This window comes from Oncorhynchus mykiss, chromosome 7 (genome assembly GCF_057628025.1).
Source record: "Oncorhynchus mykiss isolate SJ-2025 chromosome 7, ASM5762802v1, whole genome shotgun sequence".
Classification (NCBI taxonomy): domain Eukaryota; kingdom Metazoa; phylum Chordata; class Actinopteri; order Salmoniformes; family Salmonidae; genus Oncorhynchus; species Oncorhynchus mykiss.
Genome location: NC_143028.1, coordinates 48,023,983 through 48,050,602, shown reverse-complemented (window position 1 = coordinate 48,050,602; position 26,620 = coordinate 48,023,983). Strand labels below are relative to the sequence as shown.

General features: G+C 45.6%; 1 protein-coding gene across 34 annotated transcripts in view; it reads left to right on the top strand.

Moving 5' to 3' along the window:
• LOC110527996 (eukaryotic translation initiation factor 4 gamma 3) overlaps window positions 1–26,620 on the top strand; it is a 71,728-nt gene that overhangs the window by 42,880 nt on the left and 2,228 nt on the right. For 2 of the 34 annotated variants that reach the window (XM_021609730.3, XM_021609735.3), the window contains exons 3-31: window positions 2,451–2,618; window positions 5,099–5,191; window positions 5,547–5,597; window positions 5,811–5,843; window positions 8,232–8,252; window positions 10,762–10,941; window positions 11,052–11,163; window positions 11,382–11,488; window positions 13,300–13,434; window positions 15,819–15,996; window positions 16,146–16,916; window positions 17,249–17,337; window positions 17,641–17,902; window positions 18,017–18,138; window positions 19,221–19,370; window positions 19,692–19,856; window positions 20,060–20,257; window positions 20,529–20,672; window positions 20,851–21,087; window positions 21,582–21,686; window positions 22,036–22,174; window positions 22,410–22,552; window positions 23,529–23,619; window positions 24,850–24,976; window positions 25,081–25,283; window positions 25,396–25,511; window positions 25,626–25,798; window positions 25,898–26,023; window positions 26,363–26,444. In XM_021609730.3, the coding sequence (XP_021465405.3) occupies window positions 2,451–2,618; window positions 5,099–5,191; window positions 5,547–5,597; window positions 5,811–5,843; window positions 8,232–8,252; window positions 10,762–10,941; window positions 11,052–11,163; window positions 11,382–11,488; window positions 13,300–13,434; window positions 15,819–15,996; window positions 16,146–16,916; window positions 17,249–17,337; window positions 17,641–17,902; window positions 18,017–18,138; window positions 19,221–19,370; window positions 19,692–19,856; window positions 20,060–20,257; window positions 20,529–20,672; window positions 20,851–21,087; window positions 21,582–21,686; window positions 22,036–22,174; window positions 22,410–22,552; window positions 23,529–23,619; window positions 24,850–24,976; window positions 25,081–25,283; window positions 25,396–25,511; window positions 25,626–25,798; window positions 25,898–26,023; window positions 26,363–26,444 (4,521 nt within the window). The remainder of the gene's footprint in view (window positions 1–2,450; window positions 2,619–5,098; window positions 5,192–5,546; window positions 5,598–5,810; window positions 5,844–8,231; window positions 8,253–10,761; window positions 10,942–11,051; window positions 11,164–11,381; window positions 11,489–13,299; window positions 13,435–15,818; window positions 15,997–16,145; window positions 16,917–17,248; window positions 17,338–17,640; window positions 17,903–18,016; window positions 18,139–19,220; window positions 19,371–19,691; window positions 19,857–20,059; window positions 20,258–20,528; window positions 20,673–20,850; window positions 21,088–21,581; window positions 21,687–22,035; window positions 22,175–22,409; window positions 22,553–23,528; window positions 23,620–24,849; window positions 24,977–25,080; window positions 25,284–25,395; window positions 25,512–25,625; window positions 25,799–25,897; window positions 26,024–26,362; window positions 26,445–26,620) is intronic. The other 32 variants (XM_021609741.3, XM_090241193.1, XM_021609733.3 and 29 more) reach the window with 28 other exon arrangements.

The following is a 26,620-nucleotide window of genomic DNA, read 5'->3' as shown; positions in this document are numbered from 1 at the left end:
GGCAATTTGAATGCACAAAAATACTGTGGTGAGAACCTGAGGCCCATTGCCATGCCATTCATCCGCCGCCGTCATATGTTTGTACACAATTCCTGGAAGCTGAAAATGTCCCAGTTCTTCCATGGCCTGCATACTCATCAGACATGTTGACCATGTCTGGGATGCTCTGAATCGACGTGTATGACCGTGCGTTCCAGTTCAAACAGCCATTGAAGAGGCGTGGGACCACATTCCACAGGCCACAATCAACAGCCTGATCAACTCAACGTGACAGAGATGTCGCGCTGCATGAATGGTGGTCACATTAGAAATTGACTGAAATTGAAATCCATAGATTAGGGCCTGATGAATTTATTTCCATTGGCTGGTTTCCTTATATGAACTGTAACTCAGTAAAATCTTTCAAATTGCTGCATGTTGTTTGTTTTTGTGTAAGTCTTGAAAGAGAAAGATGCACAAGAATAAATTATATTCCAGGCAGATACCCTCATATAACATCAACGTTATTCCCTAAATTTATGGGTTATATTTAGGATAATGTTTTACAGATTTTGTCATTTTATATTTCATTTTCAAAACGTCATATTTTATTATTTTATCTCTCCTACATGTGAACTTAGTCTTTGGTTGTTTCCAAAATTCTAGTAGATTACTGGTAAATTTCTGAAGTTCTGAGTTACATTCCCTCCTTTTGCAACCCTAATGTGTACATTCTCTTGGCAATTCTTTGCCAAAATGTTACAGCTTCAGCACACTAACAAATACAGGATATAATATAACTCAAAACACGCACAAGCATATACAGTGCATTCGGAAAGTATTCAGATGCCTTGAGTTTTCCCACAATTTGTTACATTTCAGCCTTATTGTAAAATGGATTAAATATATATTTTTTCCCTTATCAATCTACACACAATACCCCATGACAAAGCGAAAACGGGTTTTTAGAAAATGTTTCACATTTATTAAAAATAAAGAACACACACCTTATTTACATAAGTATTCAGACCATTTGCTATGAGACTTGAAATTGAGATCAGGTGTATCTTGTTTCCATTCATCATCCTTGAGATGTTTCTACAACTTGTTTGAAGTCCACCTGTGGTAAATTCAACTGATTGGACATTATTTGGAAAGGCACACACCTGTCTATATAAGATCCCACATTTGACAGTGCATGTCAGAGCAAAAACCAAGCCATGATGTTGAAGGAATTGTCTGTAGAGCTCCGAGACAGGTTTGTGTTTTTGGCACAGATCTGGGTATGGTTGCCAAAAAATGTCTGCAGCATTGAAGGTCCCCAAGAACACAGTGGCCTCATCATTCTTAAATGGAAGAAAATGTGGAACCACCAAGACTCTTCCTAGAGCTGGCTGCCTACCAAAGCAATCTGGGGAGAAGGGCCTTGGTCGGGGAGGTGACCAAGAACCTGATGGTCACTCTGACAGAGCTCCAGAGTTCCTCTGTGGAGATGAGAGAACCTTCCAGAAGGACAAGCATCTCTGCAGCTCTCCACCAATCAGGCCTTTATGGTGGAGTGGCCTGACGGAAGCCACTCAGTAAAAGGCACATGACAGCCCGCTTGGAGTTTGCCAAAAGCCACTCAGACCTTGAGAAACAAGATTCTCTGGTCTGATGAAACCAAGATTGAACTCTTTGGCCTGAATGCCAAGCGTCACGTCTGGAGGAAACCTGGCACCATACCTACGGTGAAGCATGCGGGTGGCATCATCATGGTGTGGGGATGTTTTACAGCGGCAGGGACTGGGAGAGTAGTCATGATTGAGGGAAAGATTAACAGAGCAAAGTACAGAGATCCTTAAAGAACCTGCTCCAGAGCGCTCGGGCCTGCAGACTGGGGCGAAGGTTCACCTTCCAACAGGACAACAACCCTAAGCACACAGCCAAGACAACGCAGGAGTGGCTTCAGTCTCTGAATGTCCTTGAGTGGCCCAGCCGGAGCCCGGACTTGAACCCGATCGAACATCTCTGGAGATACCTGAAAATAGTTGTCCAGTGCCCCTCCCCATCCAACCTGACAGAGCTTGAGAGGATCTGCAGAGAAGAATGGGAGAAACTCCCCAAATACAGGTGTGCCGAGCTTGTAATGTCATACCCAAGAAGACTCAAGGCTGTAATCGCTGCCAAAGGTGCTTCAGCAAAGCACTGAGTAAAGGGTCTGAATACTTTTGTAAATATTATATTTAAATTATTTTGTTTCATAAATTTGCAAAAATCTCTAGACCTGTTTTTGCTTTGTCATTATGGGGTATTGTGTGTAGATTGAGGAAAAAACTATTTTATCAATTTTAGAATAAGGCTCTAACGTAACAATGTGGAAAAAGTTGAGGGGTCTGAATAGTTTCTGAATGCACTGTACTCGACTGCCTTTGTCTTTTCATGTTGTAATTATCTGATGTCCTCTATCTTTCTCTCTTTGTGTGCTGTAGGTACCGAGGCACCCTGGTCCTCCCTACACGGCTCATGACATCACAAAGGGACACCCTAACTTGGCGGGCACACCGCCAGGGCATGCCCACTCACCGGCGCTCTCTCAGGTATCAGTACCCACAGCTTCCCCATATCGCTACCCTAAGGGCTGGGAGGCAGGCGGAGGGGTGAGTCTCTGCCGCCATCCTCTCTGCGTATGACCTTTTGGTCTGTCTGTCTATTTTTATTTTTGTCTCTCGCTCTCTCTCTCATTCTTTCTCCTCCTGTTTTTCTGTAACATCTTTATCAAAATGCCTGTTGCTGCATGCTTTGTTTGCATTAATTTCTTAATGAATTAAATGCACAGTGGCCTGTTGATTGGTCAAATAGTGTTTTTGTAGTTCTGTATGTCCTGTGTGCTGCCTGTCAATAAATAGTCCAAGAGAAGGACATTTGTTTTAATGATAGAGTTCCACAGGACATCAGCAACTTCTAAACTGCTGCGGCGCGTTCTCTCTGCTCTCCATAAGAGCCTGCTAAAGGGTTAATGTATTAGTCACTGGTACAGCAAGTCAATTACATTGCTGCTCCTGGGATTTGCTAGTTTCTCCTACTGCCTTGAAGTGCACGCACACACAAACAAACAAAAACACTTATTGTCGATTCCAGAATGAGTCAGCCTTTGCATAAAGTGTGTGTGTGATGAAAGGGTTCCCATATCCCACTGTGTTCAGCTGCTCTTTCTGGCCTATTAATAGTGTCTGCAGCCGGTGGCACAACTTGAATTATCCCAACTATATAGCCACACCACGGCTCTTTGTAAAGCATCTATCTGTGTGACGTCACACACACTCAAGAAGGCTCAACCAATCACCCAACGGATTATGCCGAGACTCATAAATATTCATGACATTTTTATTTCTCACATGCGCCGAATACAACATGTGTAGACCATAGCGTGAGATGCTTACCTACGAGCCCTTAACCCATAATGCAGTTAAGACATTTTTTATTTTATAAATAAAGGGGAAAGAAGTAGCACAGTAAAATAACAGTAACGAGGCTATATTTACAGGGGGTACCAGTTCTGAGTCAATGTGCGGGGGTACAGGTTAGTCGAGGTAATTTGTACATGTAGGTAGGGGGAAAGTGACTATGCATAGATGATAAACAGCGAGTAGCAACAGCATTTAAAAAATACAAATAAATTTAAAGGGAGGAGCGGGGGGTCAATGCAAATAGTCTGTTAAGCTGTTAAGGAGCCTTTTGGACCTAGACTTGGCGCTCTGGGGGGGAATAGGCTTTGTTGTGCCCTCTTCATGACTGTCTTGGTGTGTTTGGACCATGTTAGTTTGTTGGTGATATGGACACCAAGGAACTTGAAGCTCTCGACCTGCTCCACTACAGCCCCGTCGATGAGAATGAAGGCGTGCTCGGCCCTCCTTTTCCTGTAGTCCACGACCATCTCCTTTGTCTTGATCATGTTGAGGGAGAGGTTGTTGTCCTGGCACCACACTGCCAGCTCTCTGACCTCCTCCCTATAGGCTGTCTCGTCGTCGTTGTTGGTGATCAGGCCTTTCACCGTTGTGTAGTCGGCAAACTTAATGATGGCGTTGGAGTCTTGCTTGGCCATAGAGTCATGGGTGAACAGGGAGTTCAGGAGGGGGCCCCTGAGGCCCCCCTGTGTTGTGGATCAGCCTGGTAGATGTGTCCAGGATTCAGTTGCAGAGGGAGGTGTATTTGTCCCAGGGTTCTTAGCTTTGTGATGAGCTTTGAGAGCAGTTGAACGCTGAGCTATAGTCGATCAGCGGAGCAAACTTGTTAGCAGCTAGCTAGTGCTAGTTGGAATGGCCATTACCGTAGCTAGTTTACCAGTTTCCTGCTGAAGTTGTACTGCACCGAAGTATGTATTTGACTCTTATCATGAAAACATATTCATTGTGCTATTAGATATAATTGTACTACACTAGCTAGCTACCTTGAGGGAGTATTTATTAAGCATTGAGTGTGTTTACTGGCGCTGGGTTAACATCGCTTTCGTTTTGTATGGATTGATGAGACTCACTGCCTTAGCTAGCAAGCAAACTAGCTTAGCTAGCAAGCAATTTATAATACTGATTCTACAACCACAATACTTATTAGCTAGATATATAATTAGGTAGTTAAGACTTGCTCGTGATGAAAACATAAAAATTAGCTGCAGATTTTTGACTGATTTTTGACTGATTTTTGACTCTGAGGATGGAGGTTCAGTAGACAATGTCACCTTGGTAACATTTTTTTATGTTATGACTGCGTATTGTAGACACAATACTTTAAAAAATCTATCCCATGAGTGTTTGCAAGTCATCATATAGCCCAATGGCCTTCTGCACCAATCTATATGACGTAAGACAATGGTGTTTCACTAAACTACTACACTAGATTACGATGCTAACACACACGCTGTCCATTATTCTTAATTGGTGAGGAGAGCAACAGTTTGGTTGGTCTAAATGATTTTGACCCAGGTAAGATGTTCAAACCGCTGTAATTCATCAAATCTCTCCTCGACCTGTTATTAACCACCATTTCCGTTTATCCCCCCCTTTCTCTCTGTCCTTCATACATCCCCCTCTCTATCCCTCTCTCTCCTACGTTCACGCCGCTGTCCCTCCCCCTATGACAGTCTCCATACACCACTGGACAGAATGCTGGCTCCACACCTCTAGTGTATTCTCCTCAGACCCAGCAAATGAATGCACAACCACAGAGTCGCCCGGTAAGTGCCCGCTTTCTCTGTGTCATGCGTATGTATTATGACTGCTGTGTTTTTGGAAATCCAGACATTTTGATTGGCCTAGAGGGGTACAATGTCATCGGAGGTAGTGATTGTTCAGTAATGATTAGCCCTGATGTGTCTGCCAGGCAGTCCTGTACACACTTGGACGTCTGTGATGCTTTCCAGTCTTTGAGTTATCTAAAAGTTGTAGATAGCCGTTCAAGTTAAGTGTGATAATTGTGTGTTACCTAATGTTAAAATGTCACCCATTCATAATGTGTGGATTCAGTATGCCCATGACTTCAAGATGATATACTTAAAGTACTTTACTGTTCTATCTGCACTTTCAATGTAGTCATCCATGCCCAGCCCCAGCCCCAGCCCCCCTGTCATATGGAACCACCAGGTCTGCATCATCTCCTCTAATGGCAGTAAACATGACAACGTGGCAGCTCCACTGCTCTCTCTGTGGTTTTGTATTACCATGCCTCAGTGTGCCCCTCATTGCTCATCTTGTCTCTCTGTATCTCTCTCTCTCTCTATCACTCTCTTCCTGTCTCTGCTTTGACATCGCTACCCTATCTCTTTCTGCCGGACCTCACACTCTCTACCCAATCAGTTTGCGACGGGCCCTCGACCAACCCACCATCAGGTATTAAACCCCATTTCCTCTGTCCTCTCCCTTCTGCTCCCTCAGCTAGAGCTGCTTTGTGCACATCATCACACCACTGTTATTGGTCGGCAAAGAGCTTCTGCTCTCAGTGGAAATTGGCCCCGTTTATACAGAAATGTGTCCCCTAAGTTAATGATAATGTCTCCCCTTCAGCCTGCTTTCCACCCAGGCACACAACAGTGATTTGTTTGTCAACAGCCATTGTCTGAAATTTTTTCCACATAGTCGTTAAAGGCATATCTAAGATGACAGTTGCCTGACTGCCAGTCAGACAACGATGCTAGATGTTTACCATACTATAGTGATGACTCTCTTCTCATGTTGCATTGTTGTGGACTTGCTTGTCACACTGTTGGTCAGACTTGGTGTTAACAAGTGTGGTGCTGATGGCACTGCTCCAACATTTTAGGAACATCTAATGCCCTGTTGCTCAGATGTTTATCGGACATTGGCATACACAATGTTCTCGATGCTTCTCCTTTTTGAAAGGGTTATTCCGAGTCAATTTGTGTTTTAGATTATCTGATGAATAATTGTTTTGTATAAATATGATTGCATGTTGTTTTGTTTGAATTGTTTGTGTTTTTGATTGTGTGTGATTGAACATAACTATGTGACTGCTGAGATGAGCCTGGGCACAGAGACGAGAATCCCCCAGCGCCTCCCTGTTGAAATAGTTTATTTCTCTGTCGTAATGAGAATCAGATGCCCTTTGAAGACACTGGGTCACACAGGCAGACATGCACCCCCCCCCCACCCCACCCCATCCATAACTTGTTGTCCAACATCCTTCTGGATGATTCTGTGTTGACCATTTTGACAGACTATTAATAGGCAGCCTCCTAGGTCAGTCAGGCTCAGTGTGTCAGAATCTGAACTGTTTACTGGCACAGAGTACACAGTACATGCACTGTCACATACGGGCTCTGCTCTGTCCTGGTGCTGGCCTCTCTTGTGCCGCCACGGAAGTGGAGTTGGAAAGCAGATGAAGCAGAACAAAAGGGCTATTATACATCCAGAGAAAATGAGCCTCGTCTCTGACATAAGTTGCAATCGCCCCCGCACAAAGGGGGCAACATAGTGATCTGGAAATTCATTCATCTGCCCAAAACCTCTCATTATTCAGCCTGCTGACGTCAGCCGACCCTCTCCATGTTATCTTGATTTCTCATTGCGAAAGCAACTTCAGTCTTTCACTGTTTTAGGGCTGCAAACCAAGAGGTCAAACAAAGGATAGTTGTTTTTTGATTTGACAATGTTAGTTGTAGCCTATACGTCCAGTGTAGACATCAAAAATAATAAGTGTTTTGTTTTTGAGCGTGTTTACTGTGAGCAGTTGAGCAGCAGCAGAAACCTGTGAGCAGCAGGTTTCCAGTAAGAGTTCAAATGTCAGCCAGATATAAGCATCATATTAACATTTTGAGTTAAGATTTAACTTAAGCAGTTGATTCCATAACTTTATACTCTGTTTGAAATGAGCAGAGCTAGCATTGTTGGTGTTCCCTGATACTAACAACAAGCTCATGTCTGACTGCCAAAGTGGAGCAAAGTCTTAATTATTCTACCGTGCATGTTGCCAGAGAAAAGCAAAGTGAAAGGGGAGAGAAGAGCGTTCCAATCAGGACTGACTCAGACTCCCGCCCTCTGTCTGTACCCTGAGGTGTTGGGAATACCACTGTGATGACACCACCAGTGAGCCTGGCTGAGTTTAGTCCTTGGTGAATGGTAGCAGCTAGATAGACAGAGCTCGGTGATGTCACATAACTCCCTCCAGAGGGTGGCGCAGACTCACAGCCCTCCACACTCTGTCTGTGTTGCTAAGTCACCTCTGTGGGAATACAGCCGGCTCCACGCTGGGACTGAGAACAGCTCAACCTGCAAAAGGGCCCACAGGCTGCACAATATTGTGACAGGTGGAAAGCCTTATGATATATACCCTTGTGTATTTGTGTGTGTTGAAGGGTTGGGCCAATATATAAATCGAATATCGTGATATTTGATATTGTGACGTGCAAGACGATATGTCGTGAGGTGCAAGACAATACTCTATGTGAACTTTACAAATCAAAACGGAGCAGTTGAAAATGAAGTTTCACCATAATAAGGTTATTTAATTACACTGCGACTATAATATCTAAATAAGCACAACAATTGCATAGTCTAGAATTATCCAGTCATTAACTGCGCAAAACTATATCGAATATCGCGATATTTGGAGTAGCATATCGTAGGAGAGGTCTCCCCAAATATCGCCCAACCCGAGTGTGTTGTGAATGATTGCCCGCTCACTGTGTTCGTGTTGGGCTCCACACTCATCAGTGCAGTCTCCCATTTGGCTTTTCTCTCTTTCCTGCTTCAATACTCAAGGGAGGATTCAGGCCCATCCAGGTAATAATGACTCTTGTCAGAACTCTCTGCAGATGCATGGCATGAGGAACACCCCTACCTACCGGTCCTAACCCTTTACCTTTAACCTCTAACCCCAGAGCCCTCCAGTGGCCATCATCTTAACCAAAGTATGCTCAGTAGAAAACCCCTCTCTCTCCCTCCAACATAACAATATAATACTGCCTGAACACCACACTCACTAATTTTCTCTCTTTTTAACCTATGTCTTTTTGCAATCATTCAATCATTTCCCTTCATTCTTCTTCACCATTCTTAAAATCCCATGTTTGCTTAGTTTGGATGAACAGCATGCAGAATATTAGAACTGTTAACTTCTTTCCAAAAGTGTTTTTCATTTTTATGAAATGAACTGCATTTTAAATAAAGATTGTGTATACTTCAGGGTATCTGATCGCTGAAGAATTATTGAACCCGAGTCAACTGCTTGTGGTAACCTTGAGCTCTAGTCATAAGGATGTAGGCCACAGCTGTTGTGTGGAGTCTTTCATCTTGCTTGGAGTACATTGATTGCTGCATAACATTTTATGAGCTCCCCAGAAAAAGCTTGGCAGCACTGAGCACCCCATTGATTGTGATATTTAGTTTCCTGCAAACATAACTTCTGCAGTCATGAGAACATTTTTTATGATTCTGTGTTTTATGACGCATGAAGAAGAGCTCTGTTTCCACATTGTAAATAAAACCTCACTTCATTTAACAGAACAACACAGAACAGCCCTATAATACATTGTGGCCCCAGTTATGTAGCAAGAGTTCCCAAACTTTTTGGCCCATGATCCAATTAGAAAATTCTCATGACCCCAACCATGTAAATGTTTTGTTGTTGAAATTAACAATGGCTGGGGGGGGGGGGGCTGGCTGGCTAGCTGGCTAGCTAGCTATGGCAGTCAATTGCAAATCAGTCTGACATCATTTCTGATTCTCTTATTTCACCACCACTAATGAGATGGGTGTGCTTGATGCATGTCACGTCGGAGCTTCTCAAAGTCAGGGTACGTGGTCGACAGTACGCACCTCATATCTGCTGTCCTGGATCAATATTTTATTTTAATTCAGACGGGATCACGGAATCCAGCTTCACACAGATATGAGCTGGCGAAGGGTACCATGAGTTGTAATGCTCGGGGGGAAATGGCAAGGTATTCCCTTTGAGTCAGGAACCAAAACTCATGACCTGTGAATGCGTTGTCTGCAGCATTCAGTCACATGACAGCTCAATCAGCTGTGATTTCACTTGCTGGCATGCCAACTGAGCCAGGATCACAGTCAAACGGATTTTACACCCAGTCAAACGTCATGTCCAAGTCCGGGAAGTAGGTCCCAAAGTGCTCTTCAAAGCGTTGGAGGTGAGCAGTCGCCACTCCTGTGGGACACTCACTTCTGCTGTTGTCTGTTAGAAACTTCCACAGCCAAGGAAAGGGGGCATGGTTTCGCTTATGTATAAGAAATATTTCCTCTGAATACACATCTGTAGCACGTTTTTGTATTTCCCCTGCATGCTTGCATTCAGTTTTCAAAATAGCCTATGTCTGTTACATCGGCAAGGAGACACCATTTTCTTTTCATCACAAAGAAAGTCGTCTTTTTTTAAACCTTTTTTTTTTTACATCCAGTTCGTTTCTCATTTAGAAAAATCTTTCCAATATTCTCCCCGTTGATAACCACCAAGCCTCGGTGTGAAATAGCAAGTTGTCATGCTCTGATCCCATATCTCCACACAGTTTGCGAACAGGCGTGCACGCAGTCGATGTGGTTTGATGTATTTTACAATCGGAGTTGCTGCAGTATGTCTCTTTGGATATTTTTTGCTGCCAGTTGCTTTCTGTATATGATACATTGCGTCCATATGGCAGAGGGAGACACAATTACTAGTGACCCATAGTTTGGGAACCGCTACTATATAGCATAAACATGAGCACTTTACAAATTTGTGCACACTGCATTGTAAACTAATGTGGTTGCATATAAAGTCAGCGTGTGTGGCGTGTAACAGCATGTGTTGCTGTGCGCTGGTTGGTGGTTGACTCTGGCAGCATGGAACCGTGCTCTCTAAGCCCTGTTGTAACAGCACAGCAGGTTGGGTGGCGGAGGCTGCTGGTAGACCGCTGTGTTCTGAGACCTTTCACAACCTTGATCTCTCTCTGATGAGGGCAGAGGGAACCCAGCTGGAGGGAGTCAGGACTCACCCTGCAGGCCTGTGTCCTGTGGGTTTGTTTATGCTGCTTGGGGAAATGTGTGCTGTTTGAGCGCAATGGAGTGGAAGTGCCATCCACCTGGTCCTCTGAGATAATGCTCTCTGTCTCTGAGGTCTCCTTGGCTTCATCTCTCTGAGCTCCTGCGTCCACAAAGCTGAAATGAGACTGCACAGGACACACATGAAGACTGCAACTGCTGTTGAGAAAGTTGTGGATCCTCTCTTGCTTCTCTGGGACTAAGTTCTCTCACATGTAATATCGATCTCTGTGTGTGTGTGTTTCTCGCCTCTCAGTTTTTCCAGAGGGCTCAGATGCAGACAGCGCGGCCAACCATCCCCACCAACACTTCATCTCTGCGGCCCGGCTCTCAGAACCCCACAGCGGCGGTATACCCCCCCAACCAGCCCACCATGATGATGATGGCCCCCATGCCCTTCCCCTCCCCACAGGCTGCCCAGTACTACATCCCACAGGTGGGACTGACTGACCAGGCTGCTGCTGCTCTCCAGTAGGCATTCCTCTACCACTTCCCCCACGCAGCTTTTAACCCTTTCTTCTATGCCCTCTATTTCTCCCTCTACAGTATCGCCACAGTACGCCCTATGTGGGGCCGCCCCAGCCGTTTTCAGTGCAGCCGCCGGGGTCTGGCACCTTCTATCCTGGCCCTGGGCCGGGGGAGTACCCTGCTCAGTATGGTGAGTCTCCGCCAAACACACACACACACACACACACAGCACTTCAAACCCCACCAGTCTGATTTAAAATAGCTGTCTCCTTCCACAAAGCACACATCTGTCCTATCTAGCGCAAATATATTCTTGTACAGACCCCATCAACTCTGTTTGTTCCTCAGCTACACACACAGAGAGTGACACACACTATACTCAGCTTTTCTTCCTCCTTCCTGACTCAGCTCCCGGACCTCAATTCTATCCAGGACAGCAGGTGTACCCCCCCTCACCCCCCATCATAGTGCCTACACCGCAGCAACCTCCACCAGCCAAGCGTGAGAAGAAACCAGTGAGTATCTCAGCAAGCTGCCATCTCAACACAGACATCACACGCTCCCTATGTATGTAAGCATTACACATACGGATACACACTAGCGTAGGCCATCTGTGCTCAGTTAGGCACCAGATCTTCTGTTTCCACATGCATACTGTGAGAGGATATGAGAAATGATCCCTGATGAAGAGACGTGTCTGGATCCATGAGCCCCTTTAACTTGCATTTTGAAACAGAATATTTATTTTACAGAGAAGGTATATGAGGGATGACATGGTTTAATTTAGATCTAGGTTGTCAGTAGAGTTTTTCTGTGTAGAAGCACGGTTTGTTTGAATTGTTTTATTTAACTAGGCAAGTCAATTAAGAAAAAAATCTTATTTACAGTGAGGGCCTACCACGGCCAAACCCGGACGACGCTTGGCCAATTGTGCGCCTCCCTATGGGACTCCCAATCACGGCCGGATGTGATTCAGCCTGGATTCGAACCAGGGACTGTAGTGACGTCTTTAGCACTAAGTTGCAGTGCCTTCGATTGCTGCGCCACTCGGGAGCCCTAGCCTTAATGTATGCCAGGCCTTAATCTAGCTCTTTAACACCAGAAAGCTGGACCCACCTCCCACCTGTCTATATAAGGTGCCACAGTTGACAGTGCATCAGAGCCGAAACTATACCATGAAGTCCAAGGATCTGTTCGTAGATCTGGGAGAGAGAATTGACTTGAGGCATATCTTGGGAAGGGTGTTAAACCATTTTGAGAGTGTTGAAAGTTTCTAAGAACACAGTGGTCTCAATCATTGGGAAATTAACAAAAAATGTAACTACCCATATTCGAGAGCTGGCCGTCCGACCAGTCTGAGCAACCTGGCAAGAAGGACCTTGATCAGGGAGGTGACCAAGAACCCAATGACAGAACTATAGACTTCATTGGCTGAGATGAAGGAACCTGCCAGAAGGACAACAGTCTCTACAGCACTTCACCAATCTGGGCTTTATGGCAGAGTAGCAAAACATTCTGTGGTCTGATGAGAATGCTATGCTCTATGTCTGGAGAAAACCAGGCACAGCTCATCACCCGTCTAACACCATCCCTGCTTGGGTTGCACATTTTATATAAATCAAAACGTCTTACCTGCATGTGACAGTTGGGAGGATTGAACACTTATGAGAGATTCTGGAGCAGCGGCTGGGACTGCGTTTTCCACCACTTTCAACAAAACACCAAATGATCGAATTTCTCGCGCAAGAATGGTGTTGCATCCCTCCAATAGAGTTCCCGACACTTGTAGAATCTATGCCAAGGTGCATTGAAGCTGTTCTGGTGGCTGTTAAGACACTTTTGTTGGTGTTTTCTTTATTTTGGCAGTTAACTGTAGTTTGATGTGCCATCAGCTGCACAGGCTGACTGGCGATGAATGAGGGGGAAAATGGCTTCATAAAGCTGCTTAATACACACATTATGTTTGTGATATCGAAATTCTAACAACATACGTGTGTTAAATATACTTATTTTGGAAAAGTCAAGGACGGAAGGGCGATGACTTTAAAAATGGCTTCAATCCGGAGTCGGATAATACATTATCTTTTCAGAAACCCTTTTAAATGCCTTAACTGAAATTAGATATTGTAAAAAGTCAAGTGTTAAGCTTTTTCTCTCCATTTGCACAAGATTAATAAGAATGTCTGAAACGTTTGGTCACATTAATGCTTCTTTAGACTCAGTCAGTACTCCTGTACATTACGCGCTCCACTGTTTTAAATGGCTGGGGGAGGGTTGCTCTGAGACACTGGTGCTTTAGTGAGACGGCGTTCCTTTTGTGTCATTGTCCTCCCAGATCCGTATCCGTGACCCCAATCAGGGAGGCAGGGACATCACAGAGGAGATCATGGCAGGGGGCACAGGGAGCCGGAATCCAACTCCCCCTGTCGGACGACCCTCCTCCACCCCCACCCCTCCGCAGGTAAGTACACATCTACTCTCATGCTTCCTGCTCTTAGGCTTAATGCTCTCTCACTCACTTACACACACACACACACACACACACACACACACAAAGGGTGCCATGGTGTGCCACTGACCCACTGAACTGAGCTGAGCTATTAGCCTCTCATTCATGGCTGTGTTAAACCTGTGCTTAGGACAAACTGCTGGGTGTTAGGAGGGAGCGGGCAATTAGGCCAGACCACCAGGGCCTGGACACCACAACATACAGAGAGCCATGCACCAGACCAGAAACATTTTCCTCAGTCTGTGTCTAATCCATCCTCTGCCATATACTGCGTTAGACACAGCCAGCCACATAGACTTCAGCCACTGTCCCTGACCCACTGATCTGCACCTAGCACACTAACCTGGCCTTAGGTTCACAATCTTTGCTATTCAATTTGAGTAACAGGAAGGCATGGCTATTTTACAACAGTGACCTAAACACACTGTATTTCATTGGTCATAGTTGGTTATCACGTTAATCTTGGACACAGATCTATGGCTTACACATCTATACCTACTAGTACCTACAGTGCATTGCGAAAGTATTCGGACCCCCTGAACTTTGCGACCTTTTGCCACATTTCAGGCTTCAAACATAAAGATATAAAACTGTATTTTTTTGTGAAGAATCAACAACAAGTGGGACACAATCATGAAGTGGAACGACATTTATTGGATATTTCAAACTTTTTTAACAAATCAAAAACTGAAAAATTGGGCGTGCAAAATTATTCAGTTCCCAGAATGGTCCTGTATTTGGCTCCATCCATCTTCCCATCAATTTTAACCATCTTCCCTGTCCCTGCTGAAGATAAGCAGGCCCAAACCATGATGCTGCCACCACCATGTTTGACAGTGGGGATGGTGTGTTCAGGGTGATGAGCTGTGTTGCTTTTACGCCAAACATAACGTTTTGCATTGTTGCCAAAAAGTTGAATTTTGGTTTCATCTGACCAGAGCACCTTCTTCCACATGTTTGGTGTGTCTCCCAGGTGGCTTGTGGCAAACTTTAAACAACACTTTTTATGGATATCTTTAAGAAATGGCTTTCTTCTTGCCACTCTTCCAAATAGGCCAGATTTGTGCAATATACGACTGATTGTTGTCCTATGGACAGAGTCTCCCACCTCAGCTGTAGATCTCTGCAGTTCATCCAGAGTGATCATGGGCCTCTTGGCTGCATCTCTGATCAGTCTTCTCCTTGTATGAGCTGAAAGTTTAGAGGGACGGCCAGGTCTTGGTAGATTTGCAGTGGTCTGATACTCCTTCCATTTCAATATTATCGCTTGCACAGTGCTCCTTGGGATGTTTAAAGCTTGGGAAATATTTTTGTATCCAAATCCGGCTTTAAACTTCTTCACAACAGTATCTCGGACCTGCCTGGTGTGTTCCTTGTTCTTCATGATGCTCTCTGCGCTTTTAACGGACCTCTGAGACTATCACAGTGCAGGTGCATGTATACGGAGACTTGATTACACACAGGTGGATTGTATTTATCATCATTAGTCATTTAGGTCAACATTGGATCATTCAGAGATCCTCACTGAACTTCTGGAGAGAGTTTGCTGCACTGAAAGTAAAGGGGCTGAATAATTTTGCACGCCCAATTTTTCAGTTTTTGATTTGTTAAAAAAGTTTGAAATATCCAATAAATGTCGTTCCACTTCATGATTGTGTCCCACTTGTTGTTGATTCTTCACAAAAAAATACAGTTTTATATCTTTATGTTTGAAGCCTGAAATGTGGCAAAAGGTCGCAAAGTTCAAGGGGGCCGAATACTTTCGCAATGCACTGTATCTACATGTATCAGTGTATCTCCTCCCTCTCTTATGGTACAGTAAATGTTCTTATGGAACATGTCGTTTCTGCTTTCTGTCCCTCCATGAAGAATCCAGAAATAATATGAATTATAATATTATAATATATATTTATTTTTAAAAAAAGCAGTCATTGCTGAATGCATTCTAATAGAAAGGGGAAATCATCTTAAATGACAGTTCTTGTTCTGGATTTTGTGGAGGGAAGTCTTTTGTTGTGACACTTCCTTCCTGTCCTCTCCTTGGACGTTAACAGTGTGTCTTTCCTCTCTTTCTGTCTTTTGTCCTTTTTACACTCCCCTTTTTTTTGTTGCTTTGTTTTACCTTACGTGCCTCCATTTCCCTGTCATTCTCTCCTACTCTTGCGCTCTTCTCCTTTCCCCTTTTTGCCTGCTTTCCTTGGTTGCTGTCTCTCCTTGTCTTCCCCTGTCTTTTCCGTTGCCAATATTTCTAACCACACCCACTGGTTTCCTTGTTTCCGCTTAATTCTATTTTTGTGCTCGTTTGTGCTTATTTGGCTGTCTTTCCATGTTGCTAGTTTTTATGGCCGCACCCTCATTATCCTCACATTTTCTACCTCAAATCGCAGCAGCAGCAGCCGAGCGGCAGCCAGACTCCGGAGCAGGGCCAAGGCCAGGCCCACCCAGCCTACAGCCTGGAGCCCCCCAAGCAGCAGCAGCCCACGCCTGGGGCTGCAGACAGCAAACCAGGGCCAGGTCTGACCCTCACCCCTCCACCCTCCAGGCACAATACAGCTCTGCTCTGAGAGCAGAGCCCTGAGCAAGACGTTGACTCAGTAAAGAGATAGCACAAATAATTTTCTCTTTTGTGTTTAATGTCAGTGTTATCTCTTCGCCTTTTTCAGTATATGATAAGCCAAAATTGGAGCCGGTTATCCGGAAGCCTTCCTCTCCCGGGATTGGACAACCAGAACCTTCTATGGCGTGGCAAGAGGCCAGTGCACCTGTAACTGCCCCATCTCCCCCTGTAGAAAAAGAGCTTCCCTCTCCTGCCCCAGTGATGGTGGCGCCCATCACTGCCCCTCGTCCTGTTGCCAGCCCCAACCCCATTGAGCAGCCCTCTGCAGTGGAGCCTGCTACTCCCACTCCCTCTGCAGCTGAGCCCAAGACCCTGCCTCCCACGACTCATTCCCAGACCCCAAACACAGTGGAGCCTCTTCCAGAAGCCCCACACACCCTGGCTGCTTCCCCCACCCTAACCCCAAAAGCTTTGAATGGCCATGCTGACACTGGGGCTGAGCTGGACACCCAGGCCCAGGAGCCCTCCCCCCTAGATCCCTCTCCCTCCCCACCCCAGCCCCAGGCTTCAACCCCGGCCTTCAGAGAAGACTGTAGTGAGGCTGTGCCCAGTGAGGTGAGAGCAGAGATTCCCCCTGCTGTCACGGGCTCTATCGCACCCATCACTGTAGTGCCAGTCACTCTGACCTCCAAACCTGCGCCTGCTTTTCCAGCACCTCCCCCTGGCCTTCCACCACTAGTGCAGGCCACAGCGGAGGCCAGCAAGCCCGCCGACACTAAAGACGTCCCTCTCAAAGCAGGGACAGAGGCATTCATAACACCAGACAACAAGCCTGAACCACAGCTACAAGCCCTCTCCAGAAAGAGTCCCACTACAGGTATGTACATAACCATGGGTACAGATGACATAACCATGGGTACAGATGAATGTCACATGGATGCCTGCGTGTATACTATATATAAACTGTTAAATGTTGCTGCTGGACACAACTAAGACTGTCCACGGTTATAGAATCTGTTTCAAACAGGATCAGTGCTGAGCTCATCAGTGCTTACACTAACAGCTGGAGTTCATGATTATTCTGAGAGGAAGGCCACTATTTTCTGCTAGTAAAAGTATCTAGTCATAGATTTTTAGTGGGTACAATTTTGGGTAAATCGTTAGCCTACAGCCGACTTTAAAATGTATTTTTTATTGTTTTCGCTGCAGGATGTCAGGCTGCTCCTGATGCACCAAAGACCTGGAAGAAACCAAATGAAGAGAGTCCTGTTGGAGATGCCCAACAGAGGGAGACTGAGGTAAGCAACAACCCTTCTTATTCACTCACTGCGGGGGAACAGGAGGAGGAGATGGAGGGGGGGAAGCATAAACAGAGTAGACAGAGAAAAGGGAGAGGGAGAGAGATTATATGGGGAATAGTTCAAATGGAAAATGTTTCCACATGTGTGGCGGTGGAACACAGACATGAATGACTTGAAGTGGTGTTATCGTCAGAGTACGTTGGCAAGGAGTTATCCATCATGATCAGTGTTCCCAGCCGACTCTTTGAAGGCAGCTCTGTCCCTCTATCTAACCCCCTCTGCTTCCCCTCCCTCCCCCAGGAGGAGCTCAAGCCTTTGGAAGAGGCTGCTGGAGACCAGGCCCTGCCACCCGCCAGGAGCTGCAGCACCTCTCCCCCACCCTCAGCAGCTCCCTCAGCCCTGGAGGCAGAGGAGAGGCCCCCAGCCCCTGAGGAAAACGGGGAGGCTGAGCCCATGAGGAACGGAGCAGGACACACCTCGGAGACTGAGAGCAGTGACAGCGGGGCCACCCCTGGGGACAATGAGGGCTCCACAGGAGCCCCCCCAGACCTCTTCCAGGACGGTAGGTGGTGGTTATTATTCATTAGTGTCTCTCGCTTAGTTTTCACTATCAACCTTTGCACAGTATGAAATGAGCAGGGCTGTTTTCCTCACCTCTCTCTTGTTGTTTCCTCAGATCTGGAGACTAATGGGAAGCGTCAATACAAACGGGACTTCCTGCTGGGCTTTCAGTTCATGGCTGCATGTACACAGAAGCCAGACGGGCTGCCTCAGATCAGTGACGTTGTGCTGGACAAGGTGTGTGAAGAGTGGGCTGAGCAGAGCTTCAACCTAGTGGTCAGAATGAGTTAGCTGTGAGCAAGGCCCTAAATCCCACAATAAATATTCATGACTATAAATGGATAGTGTAAGATGTTAGCAAAGTAAGTTGCTTTTGAAAAAAGCTCTCAAGCGAAGGGATTATTTGAATGGAGCAAACAGTGTGAGTAGCCTTATTTGATCCCTTTAGTAAATACATGGCCCAATGTCATTTAAAAAAAAAAAGTAGCTATTCATTATGAAATTATATGCTTCTGGTAAGTTCATCTCCCTCTACTGCACTCTGACCGAGCCAATAGCGGCTAGCCCATAGACATCCTGTTTTGATTAAAATCACATAGCTATTATGTCACACTTGGCAGTGTTGATAATTCAGCCCCAGAAAAGGAGCAATAGAGACTGGCAACGATTGATGTACAGTCCCTGGGAGTCATATTTTTCTCCCTGAGAAAATGTTCACTAGTGGAGAGCACTAAGGGAAGTCAACGACAGCTGGGAGTGCTGGAGTTGTTATCCCCCTTCCCTCACAATGTTCCCTTCAGTCCTCCTTCCACATGTGGTTCGGACTTCACTCACTGCGCCAGTCACAAAATTAGTGAAACAGAATTTATCAAATGCATAGCTGATACACATAAAACAGCATACACAGTGGCGAACTAAGACTAGGATTGGGAATCCACCACCTCTCAGTGAACAACAGTAGGATGGACCTGAAAGGAGCTGGGTCTGACCTGTCTCTTTCGCCCCAGTGGTAGGCCCGATTCCAGCCCATACCTCAGGCACTTCATGTAGATCTGAGGTGATATATCTACGCAATATGGTAGTACCCCCCTACCTTACCCTCTGAATGGCTTGGTAAAACTTTCACCATATTGATTATACCGATCATCCTTTCAGATCTCCACAAGTGCTTAGGGAATCAGGGCTAGTAGGGTGTTGTTTCTGGACCAGGCCACAGCTCTCCCCATATGGCTAGGCCCACAGTGTTAAAGGATCACTGCTCCCCCTGCTGGTCAGCTGTCTCACTGTCCATCGCTCTCTCTCCCTGTGTTTCTCTGCAGATAAACCAAAACAAGCTGCCAACCCGGGCGGTAGAATCCAGGGTGATCTCCCGAGGCCCTGACTTCACACCGGCCTTTGCTGACTTTGGCAGACAGATGAGTGGAGGACGCGGCGGAGCTGCAGTGAGTCACACTCACTCCCAGGCTCACGTAATTACTACCCCTCCCGACACAAACACCAATCTCTTTCTCAAATAATGTCTCTTCTTTTTGTTACTTCTCTCTTGCTCACGGACTCACGCTCTCTCTCTGGCTCTCGCTCGCGCACACACTCACAGAATATTACTGGTATCATAGTGAGATAAATGAATCATGGGGAATGATTTGCATCGGGTTTGTTTACTAGGGATGACTCATTTCCCAAAGTCATTCAAGGAAAGTTGTGAATTAGACTTCAGCACACAAGTCTTGGCGATGTGTTTGGTGTTGGTGGCGAGCTGTAGAAGTGACATGTTGTTCTGTCTCCTCCAGCAGATGATGAACATGGGGGGGGGTGCCCGGCGGCCCCCGCCCAGGAAGATTATCCTGAACGTGTCAGCGAATGAAGAGGTGCAACTGAAGAAGGCTGAGAATGCCTGGAAACCCGGCATGAAGAGGGCGGGGCCATCAGATGACCCTGAGGTCATTACAACACAGGTAGGAGGAGCCAAACCTTTCATCTGACACCCAGACACACCCACACAGTGAAATCAAAAACGCACAAGATGTTGAGTTTTTTCAGCAGTGACTCCACACAGGAAAGAAATATTGTGACCAAGGAGTTGTCAAGAGACCGAAGATCAAATGAAGTGAGTGAATTCTCACATCAATAAATGATGAGGATGTTGTTGCCGTGCCAGGAGCTCTTCCGGAAGGTGCGCAGTATCCTCAACAAACTGACGCCTCAGATGTTCAACCAGCTGATGAAGCAGGTGACAGACCTCACCATCGACACGGAGGAGCGCCTCAAGGGCGTCATCGACCTGGTCTTTGAGAAGGCCATCGACGAGCCCGGCTTCTCTGTGGCCTACGGGAACATGTGTCGCTGCCTCACCACGGTATGTTAAGCTCAGCTCACTATTGTTCGGACATGATTATCTGTGGTTCCTCTGAATGCTGCTAGTCAACATCAAAATATGAACTGTACATGGGTCCTCTTAAGCCCCATAAACATTCAGCAAAATGTCCCTAAAGGTATATTTTTCTGCCCCCCTTTCACTCTTTCTAGACATCTTCCGTTCAATTCTCAGTTTTTCTTTACTCTACTCTTTCCCCTATATCTCTGTACCTCTAACCAAATAGCTTGTTACTACTTCTGTTATTCTCCAGCTCAAAGTGCCCATGACGGACAAACCCGGAACCACAGTGAACTTCCGCAAACTGCTGCTCAACCGTTGTCAGAAGGAGTTTGAGCGGGACAAGGTGGATGATGTGGTGTTTGAAAGGAAACAGAAGGAACTTGACTCTGCACAGGTACCTAAACCCCACACACACACTGCTCAGGTCACTAATCTGTCTGTCACCTTGTATTAGGGGAATACAGAGCAGAGAATTGTATGGGACTGATGTATTGTGAAGAGTTAGTGGGGGCTCATTGTTAGCTGTTGCTAGTTACTTAGTTCTGACAATCTACTCTCCATTTCCTTTCTAGTCCAGTGATCAAGAGAGACTACGGTTAGAGCTGGAGGAGGCCAAGGACAAGGCCCGCCGGCGCTCCATAGGTAACATCAAGTTCATCGGGGAGCTGTTCAAGCTCAAGATGCTGACAGAGGCCATCATGCACGACTGCGTGGTCAAGCTGCTGAAGAACCATGACGAGGAATCGCTGGAGTGCCTTTGCAGGCTGCTCACCACCATCGGCAAGGACCTGGACTTTGAGAAGGCCAAGGTGAGCAATGGGGAGGGAGCTTAAATTACTTCCAGCTGGTCGTATGAGGAGGCCTGGGAGGACATGGGTGAGGAGACATCTCACTGCTCCCTCGCGCCTGCTGTTGTCTGACCTGTTTTAACCTGCTGCTGGCCAAAGGAAAGACTCCTACACACGTACCAGTGTACACCCTCTTTGGGCTCTACCAGAGTTTTACGACTCTGTGGTCCTCATATTTACAAATACTGTAATGGTGTATATCTGGCATGATTAACACTGAGACAGGAAATCACATTTAGTAGTCTGTGTTTTATAGGCTAAGAAAAAATGTTTTTGTTGTACCTGCTCCCAAACTGCTCAGTTTACTTTGAGGCAATACTATATCACACTGAATTGTAAAATGGAGTGGAATGAAATGACATGAGTGTCTGGCTGTCCACTGGAGGGAATAGTGAGAATTTTGTATTCATACGTCACTTTGCAATGACCCTTCATCTCTCTCTTTCTTGTCATAGCCTCGCATGGATCAGTATTTCAACCAGATGGAGAAAATTGTTAAGGAGCGGAAGACATCATCTCGGATACGGTTTATGCTGCAGGACGTGATAGACCTCCGATTGGTAAGTGTGTGTACATACTCGAGCCTTGTGGTTGTGTGCTGTCTGTGCAGCTCAGCCCACCAGTGAGGGTTCTTTTTTTAAAAATTATTATTACAATAAATAGGAGAAAACATTCTAATTTTCAGTTCTTCACGCAGGCTCCTTGAGCAGACCAGTAATTCACTCTAAGGAAGAAAACAACAGACTGTAATCAGTTAAATTTGAGCATAGAATTAAAAAAAATGCATGAATAGCCATCAACAAAATACTGCTGTGCCATAGGGGCTCCTTGACTGTAGGCTAATTGTGTTGTACGCAGTTCAGTAATTGGAAACTCCCTGCGTAAGTCTAACACTGCTCGTTCCAACAGCACAACTGGGTGTCCAGGAGAGCTGACCAGGGCCCTAAGACCATCGAGCAGATCCACAAAGAGGCCAAGATTGAGGAGCAGGAGGAGCAGAGGAAGGTGCACCAGCAGCTGCTCTCCAAGGACACCAAGAGAAGGCCAGGTCAGCCAGGCCCATGGGCTACATCCTCTAAGGCTTAGAGCTACACTGGCATTCCCTCCCCATAGCCTGCAGACGGAGACACTACAGTGGCCCACAGTGGTCAGAAAGTTCCCCTACTATCCAATCTGTCAACTCACCCCACAGTATTCTCTTAAACCTGGGGCACTATTTGATTTGTCTTTAATAAACCTGTTGACATGTCATCCCTCCTGTGTGTGTTTCCTCTGTCCTCCAGAGCAACAACAGCAGCAGAGAGAACAGCAAAGGGAGCAGCAAAGGGAGCAGCGTGTGCAACAGAGAGACGAGACCTGGAACACTGTGCCCATGACCAAGAACAGCAGGACAATCGACCCCACCAAGATCCCCAAGATCTCCAAGGTCAGCCACTAAAGCACCTGTAGACCTCATCTTTTGACTGACTCGTTTGGGTGTTTTACTATGGAGGTTCACTGGTGTTTTTAAGTGTACTCAATTTTAATTACAAAATGGCATTTGTCAATAATTTATGTTTGCTTCCTTCAAGTCTGTAGAAGTTGGATGACAAGAGTTATGTTCTCATTGGTCTATAAGCACAAGTCTTTATGGACAAATATCAACTTAACATTCAAAATGATTACTGAGTTTTAGTTCATATAAGGAAATCAGTCAATTTAAATAAATTCATTCAGCCTTAATCTATGGATTTCACATCACCCACTGGGGAGCCAGGCCCACCCTTGTGTGTATGGAAAATTTCTAGTATATTTTATTTCAGCTCAGTATAGTAGATTAAACTACTGTGTTGTAATGTATATACTGCATTAGGCATCGCATCACGCACAGGATTCCTGTGGTTCTTCATCCCTGTCCTCAAATGATACTGATAGTCCCAATCCCTATCTCTTCAACGAGGTATTTTAAAAATACCCCTCCCCCCAAACACACACACACACACACACACACAAAAAGCCTAACACTCCCATTTGAGTTTTTTTTGTGGAAAATAAATGTGCCTCCTATGACTGTGATATGTGGTTGTCTCACCTAGCTATCTAAAGATGAATGCACAAACTGTAAGTCACTCTGGATAAGAGCTTCTGCTAAATGACTAAAATGTAAATGTAGTATTGAAATGATACAGGTCCAAATGCCAGATAGTTGGTGTACAAGCACACCCAGCCTTGTATACTGGAGCATGGCTCCCCATGCCATACAGAGCTGTTATAAACCCACATCTGTGTGTCAGTACCAATGATGTATTAGGCAGCTCTCCATTCTCCTCGGAGACTGTTGGTCATTATAGCGTTGTAGGCCCAGATCACATGATATGAGTATTGGAAGGAAAACTGTTTCTGTCTGTTATCATCCTGTTTAGCCTCAGATGGATGAGAAGATCCAACTAGGACCACGAGCCTCACTCAACTGGATGAAGGGCAGCAGCGGAGGGGCCAAGGCTAGTGACTCCGGTGAGGAGACATATTAGGGCTGGGCGATGTATAGAATATTGTTTTGTTTATTTTAGCGCGATATTCCAAATGCCTGTATCGCAATAATCACGTTTATTATTTTTCTTGTTTTTATGAGCACTTCTGTACTGTACATCCTGTTCTCGTGTTGTCTTTTGGTCTCATCTCCTTCGCTCATTCTGCTGTGACTGTGCACCTTCCCATTTATGCACAATAAGCCCTCCCCCTGCCACTCACAACAACAAAGATGGAAAATAACTGTGTCCTCTCTGACAACAGGCTGTTTCAACTCGCTATTTGTGGTTTGGTCCAACAGAATCGGTCATATTGACTCTGAAACACATTAAGACATCATTTAACTGTAATACATGAGAACTTAACCTTTCTGACGATACCTGAATTCATTAGATTATTGCTGACTATTTGAAATGCAGTGTATTTTATAATGATAGTGATGTGACATTTTTGGCTGATACGATAACCGATATTTAACATTTTAGGGGCCTTTAAGCATTCTAGTACAGTTAAATAGTTAACACACACACATGGACGCACACACACATATATCCATTTACTCTGTACAGGGTTCTAGCATAGGATGGGTTATGGATCGGGGACGTTCTTTCAATCTACCTTTACTTGACGACACTTCCTTCATTCTCCATTTGGAAAGCACCGGCGTCTTTTAAACGTCTGTTTCCAGTTGTTGGTGGAACTTCGATAACGAGGAAATACTCAGACTTCATTCACTTTCTGTACCGAGTGCCTCTTGCATTTGTGTAGATAGTTGTTTTGGTCGTCCTGTGTGAATCACTGTCATCTTCTATATGTGGCTGCAGCGTCGTCGCTTAAAATTGAATATTTCCTGCAAAGATGTCAAGAAATGCGAGAAGTTCAGCAGCTAAAATTGCAAGGATGCAAAAAACCTCACTCGGTGCAAAAAAGTGAATTTTATATTTTTCTGAATATTCTCTGGTTTTTGGAGTTCCACCTGCAACTAGTAACAGGTGTTTTTAAGACACCACCAAGTAAAGGTTGGTTAAATGTTGTACTGTATTGTCTATGTACCATCTGCTCGACCTCAGACACAAGCTATAGCTTTAGATATGCCACAGAGGTTCAGGCCTGCTTGGCTAACCGTCACACACACACTGGTGATGCAGGTGAACTAGTCATACTCGTGTCCTGGTTGAAATGTAATTTCTGCAGCTTCATTATGTCTCCTATCAGAATTATCCCGGTCTGGTGGTGGTGGTGCCAGTTTAAACCGGTACTCTGCACTCCAGTCCACTCAATCTCATCAAACCACCCCACCGGCACAGAACCTAGAGTATGACACTAGAAGAACCTTGGGCAGGTAATGATCACATTTTGAAACTTTTGTATTATGGATTTGGTCTCAAACTCTGAACGTCCCATTTCAGGGCAAAACATTCTCTCGTGTGTGTGTTCTCCTCCCAGTCGAAGCAGTGCAGGGAGAGAGCGAAGTGAGAAGCCCCTGAGCCCAGCTCCGTCGAGGCCCGGTTCCTTCGTCCGAGGCGGGAGTGCCAAGGAGCTTCTGGAGAGCCCGGCCCTGAGCCCTGAGGAGCCCCGCAGAGAGCTGGAGAGCCCCAGCGTAAGCGAGGACAAAACTGGGCCAGAGCGCAGCAGTGCCAGGGAGCCTGGTGAGGGAACAGGAGGACAGTTCTAGACTGACTAAACATACGGAGTCAGTGGACACTCACTCACACACTCTATAATGGGAGCACTCTTGTAATGGTGGTCTTTCCCCTACAGTGAAAGCAGAGCCTGTGGTGGCCCAGTCTCCAGACAGACCTGCCCTCTCTGAGGAGGAGATGGAGAGGAAGTCCAGAGCTATCATTGACGAGTTCTTGCACATCAACGATTATAAGGTGCAGTCATTTAATAATGCTATTATATTGCATACTGTATGTGAATGCCTTTGTGTTTTACTCTCGAAAGGAAGTTTGTAAAACAAAGATATGTGTTTGTTGTATTCTCTGTAGGAGGCTGTACAGTGTGTGGATGAGCTGGACATGTCCTCTCAGCTCCATGTGTTTGTGCGTGTGGGGGTGGAGTCCACTCTGGAGCGCAGTCAGATCACACGGGACCACATGGGCAAGCTCCTCTTCCAGTTGGTGCAGCAGGACATCCTGGCCAGGTCCCAATTCTTCAAAGGGTCAGCCTGCCTACATATCCATCTGCTCTCATTCAACATGTGTCATATAACAACTGTCCTGTATCTAAAATGGCCGTCTCATCAGATTATCTTTCCCAGGTTTGCTGACACCCTTGAGCTGGCGGATGACATGGCCATTGACATTCCCCATATCTGGCTGTATCTGGCCGAGCTGCTCAGCCCTGTGCTGAGAGACAGGGGCTTCTCTATGAGAGAGCTCTTTAGGTAACACTGCTACTCTACAGCACCACAATATTGTATTGTTATCTCCCTGTAAAGTTATGGAGATCAAGAGGGGGTTACTATTGCATCAACAGAGCTTATCAGATCAGTCCACATGCAACCCAAATTTATTAAGATCTCACAGGATGACAAATATACTCCATTTCGTTTTCTCTCAAATATTACTGACTGGCTATCTCAGTTCTCATTATGGAGTGTTGATGTTGGCTCTCACACCTCCATTCCCTGCTGTGGCTTTCTGTAAACTGAGATATGAAGAAAAACAGTTGGGTGGGATGGAACCGCTGGAGACATCTAATCGTTTTCTCTGTTTGTCCACAGTGAATTAAGCAAACCTTTACTTCCTGTGGGAAGAGCTGGGATCTTATTTTCTGAAATACTGCACATACTATGCAAACAAATGGTAAGTGACATTTTGTCGGTTTTACTCCTAGCCCCTTTACTGCTTTCAAACAACATGTCCCTCACAGAGAACAATTAACATAGCTGTCAGATATTGTTGCATGACTTTTGTGTGATTTAGACGAGAGGTGTAAACGAGTTGGGTGTGAGTGCGTTATAGTGCATATCAAGTAAACA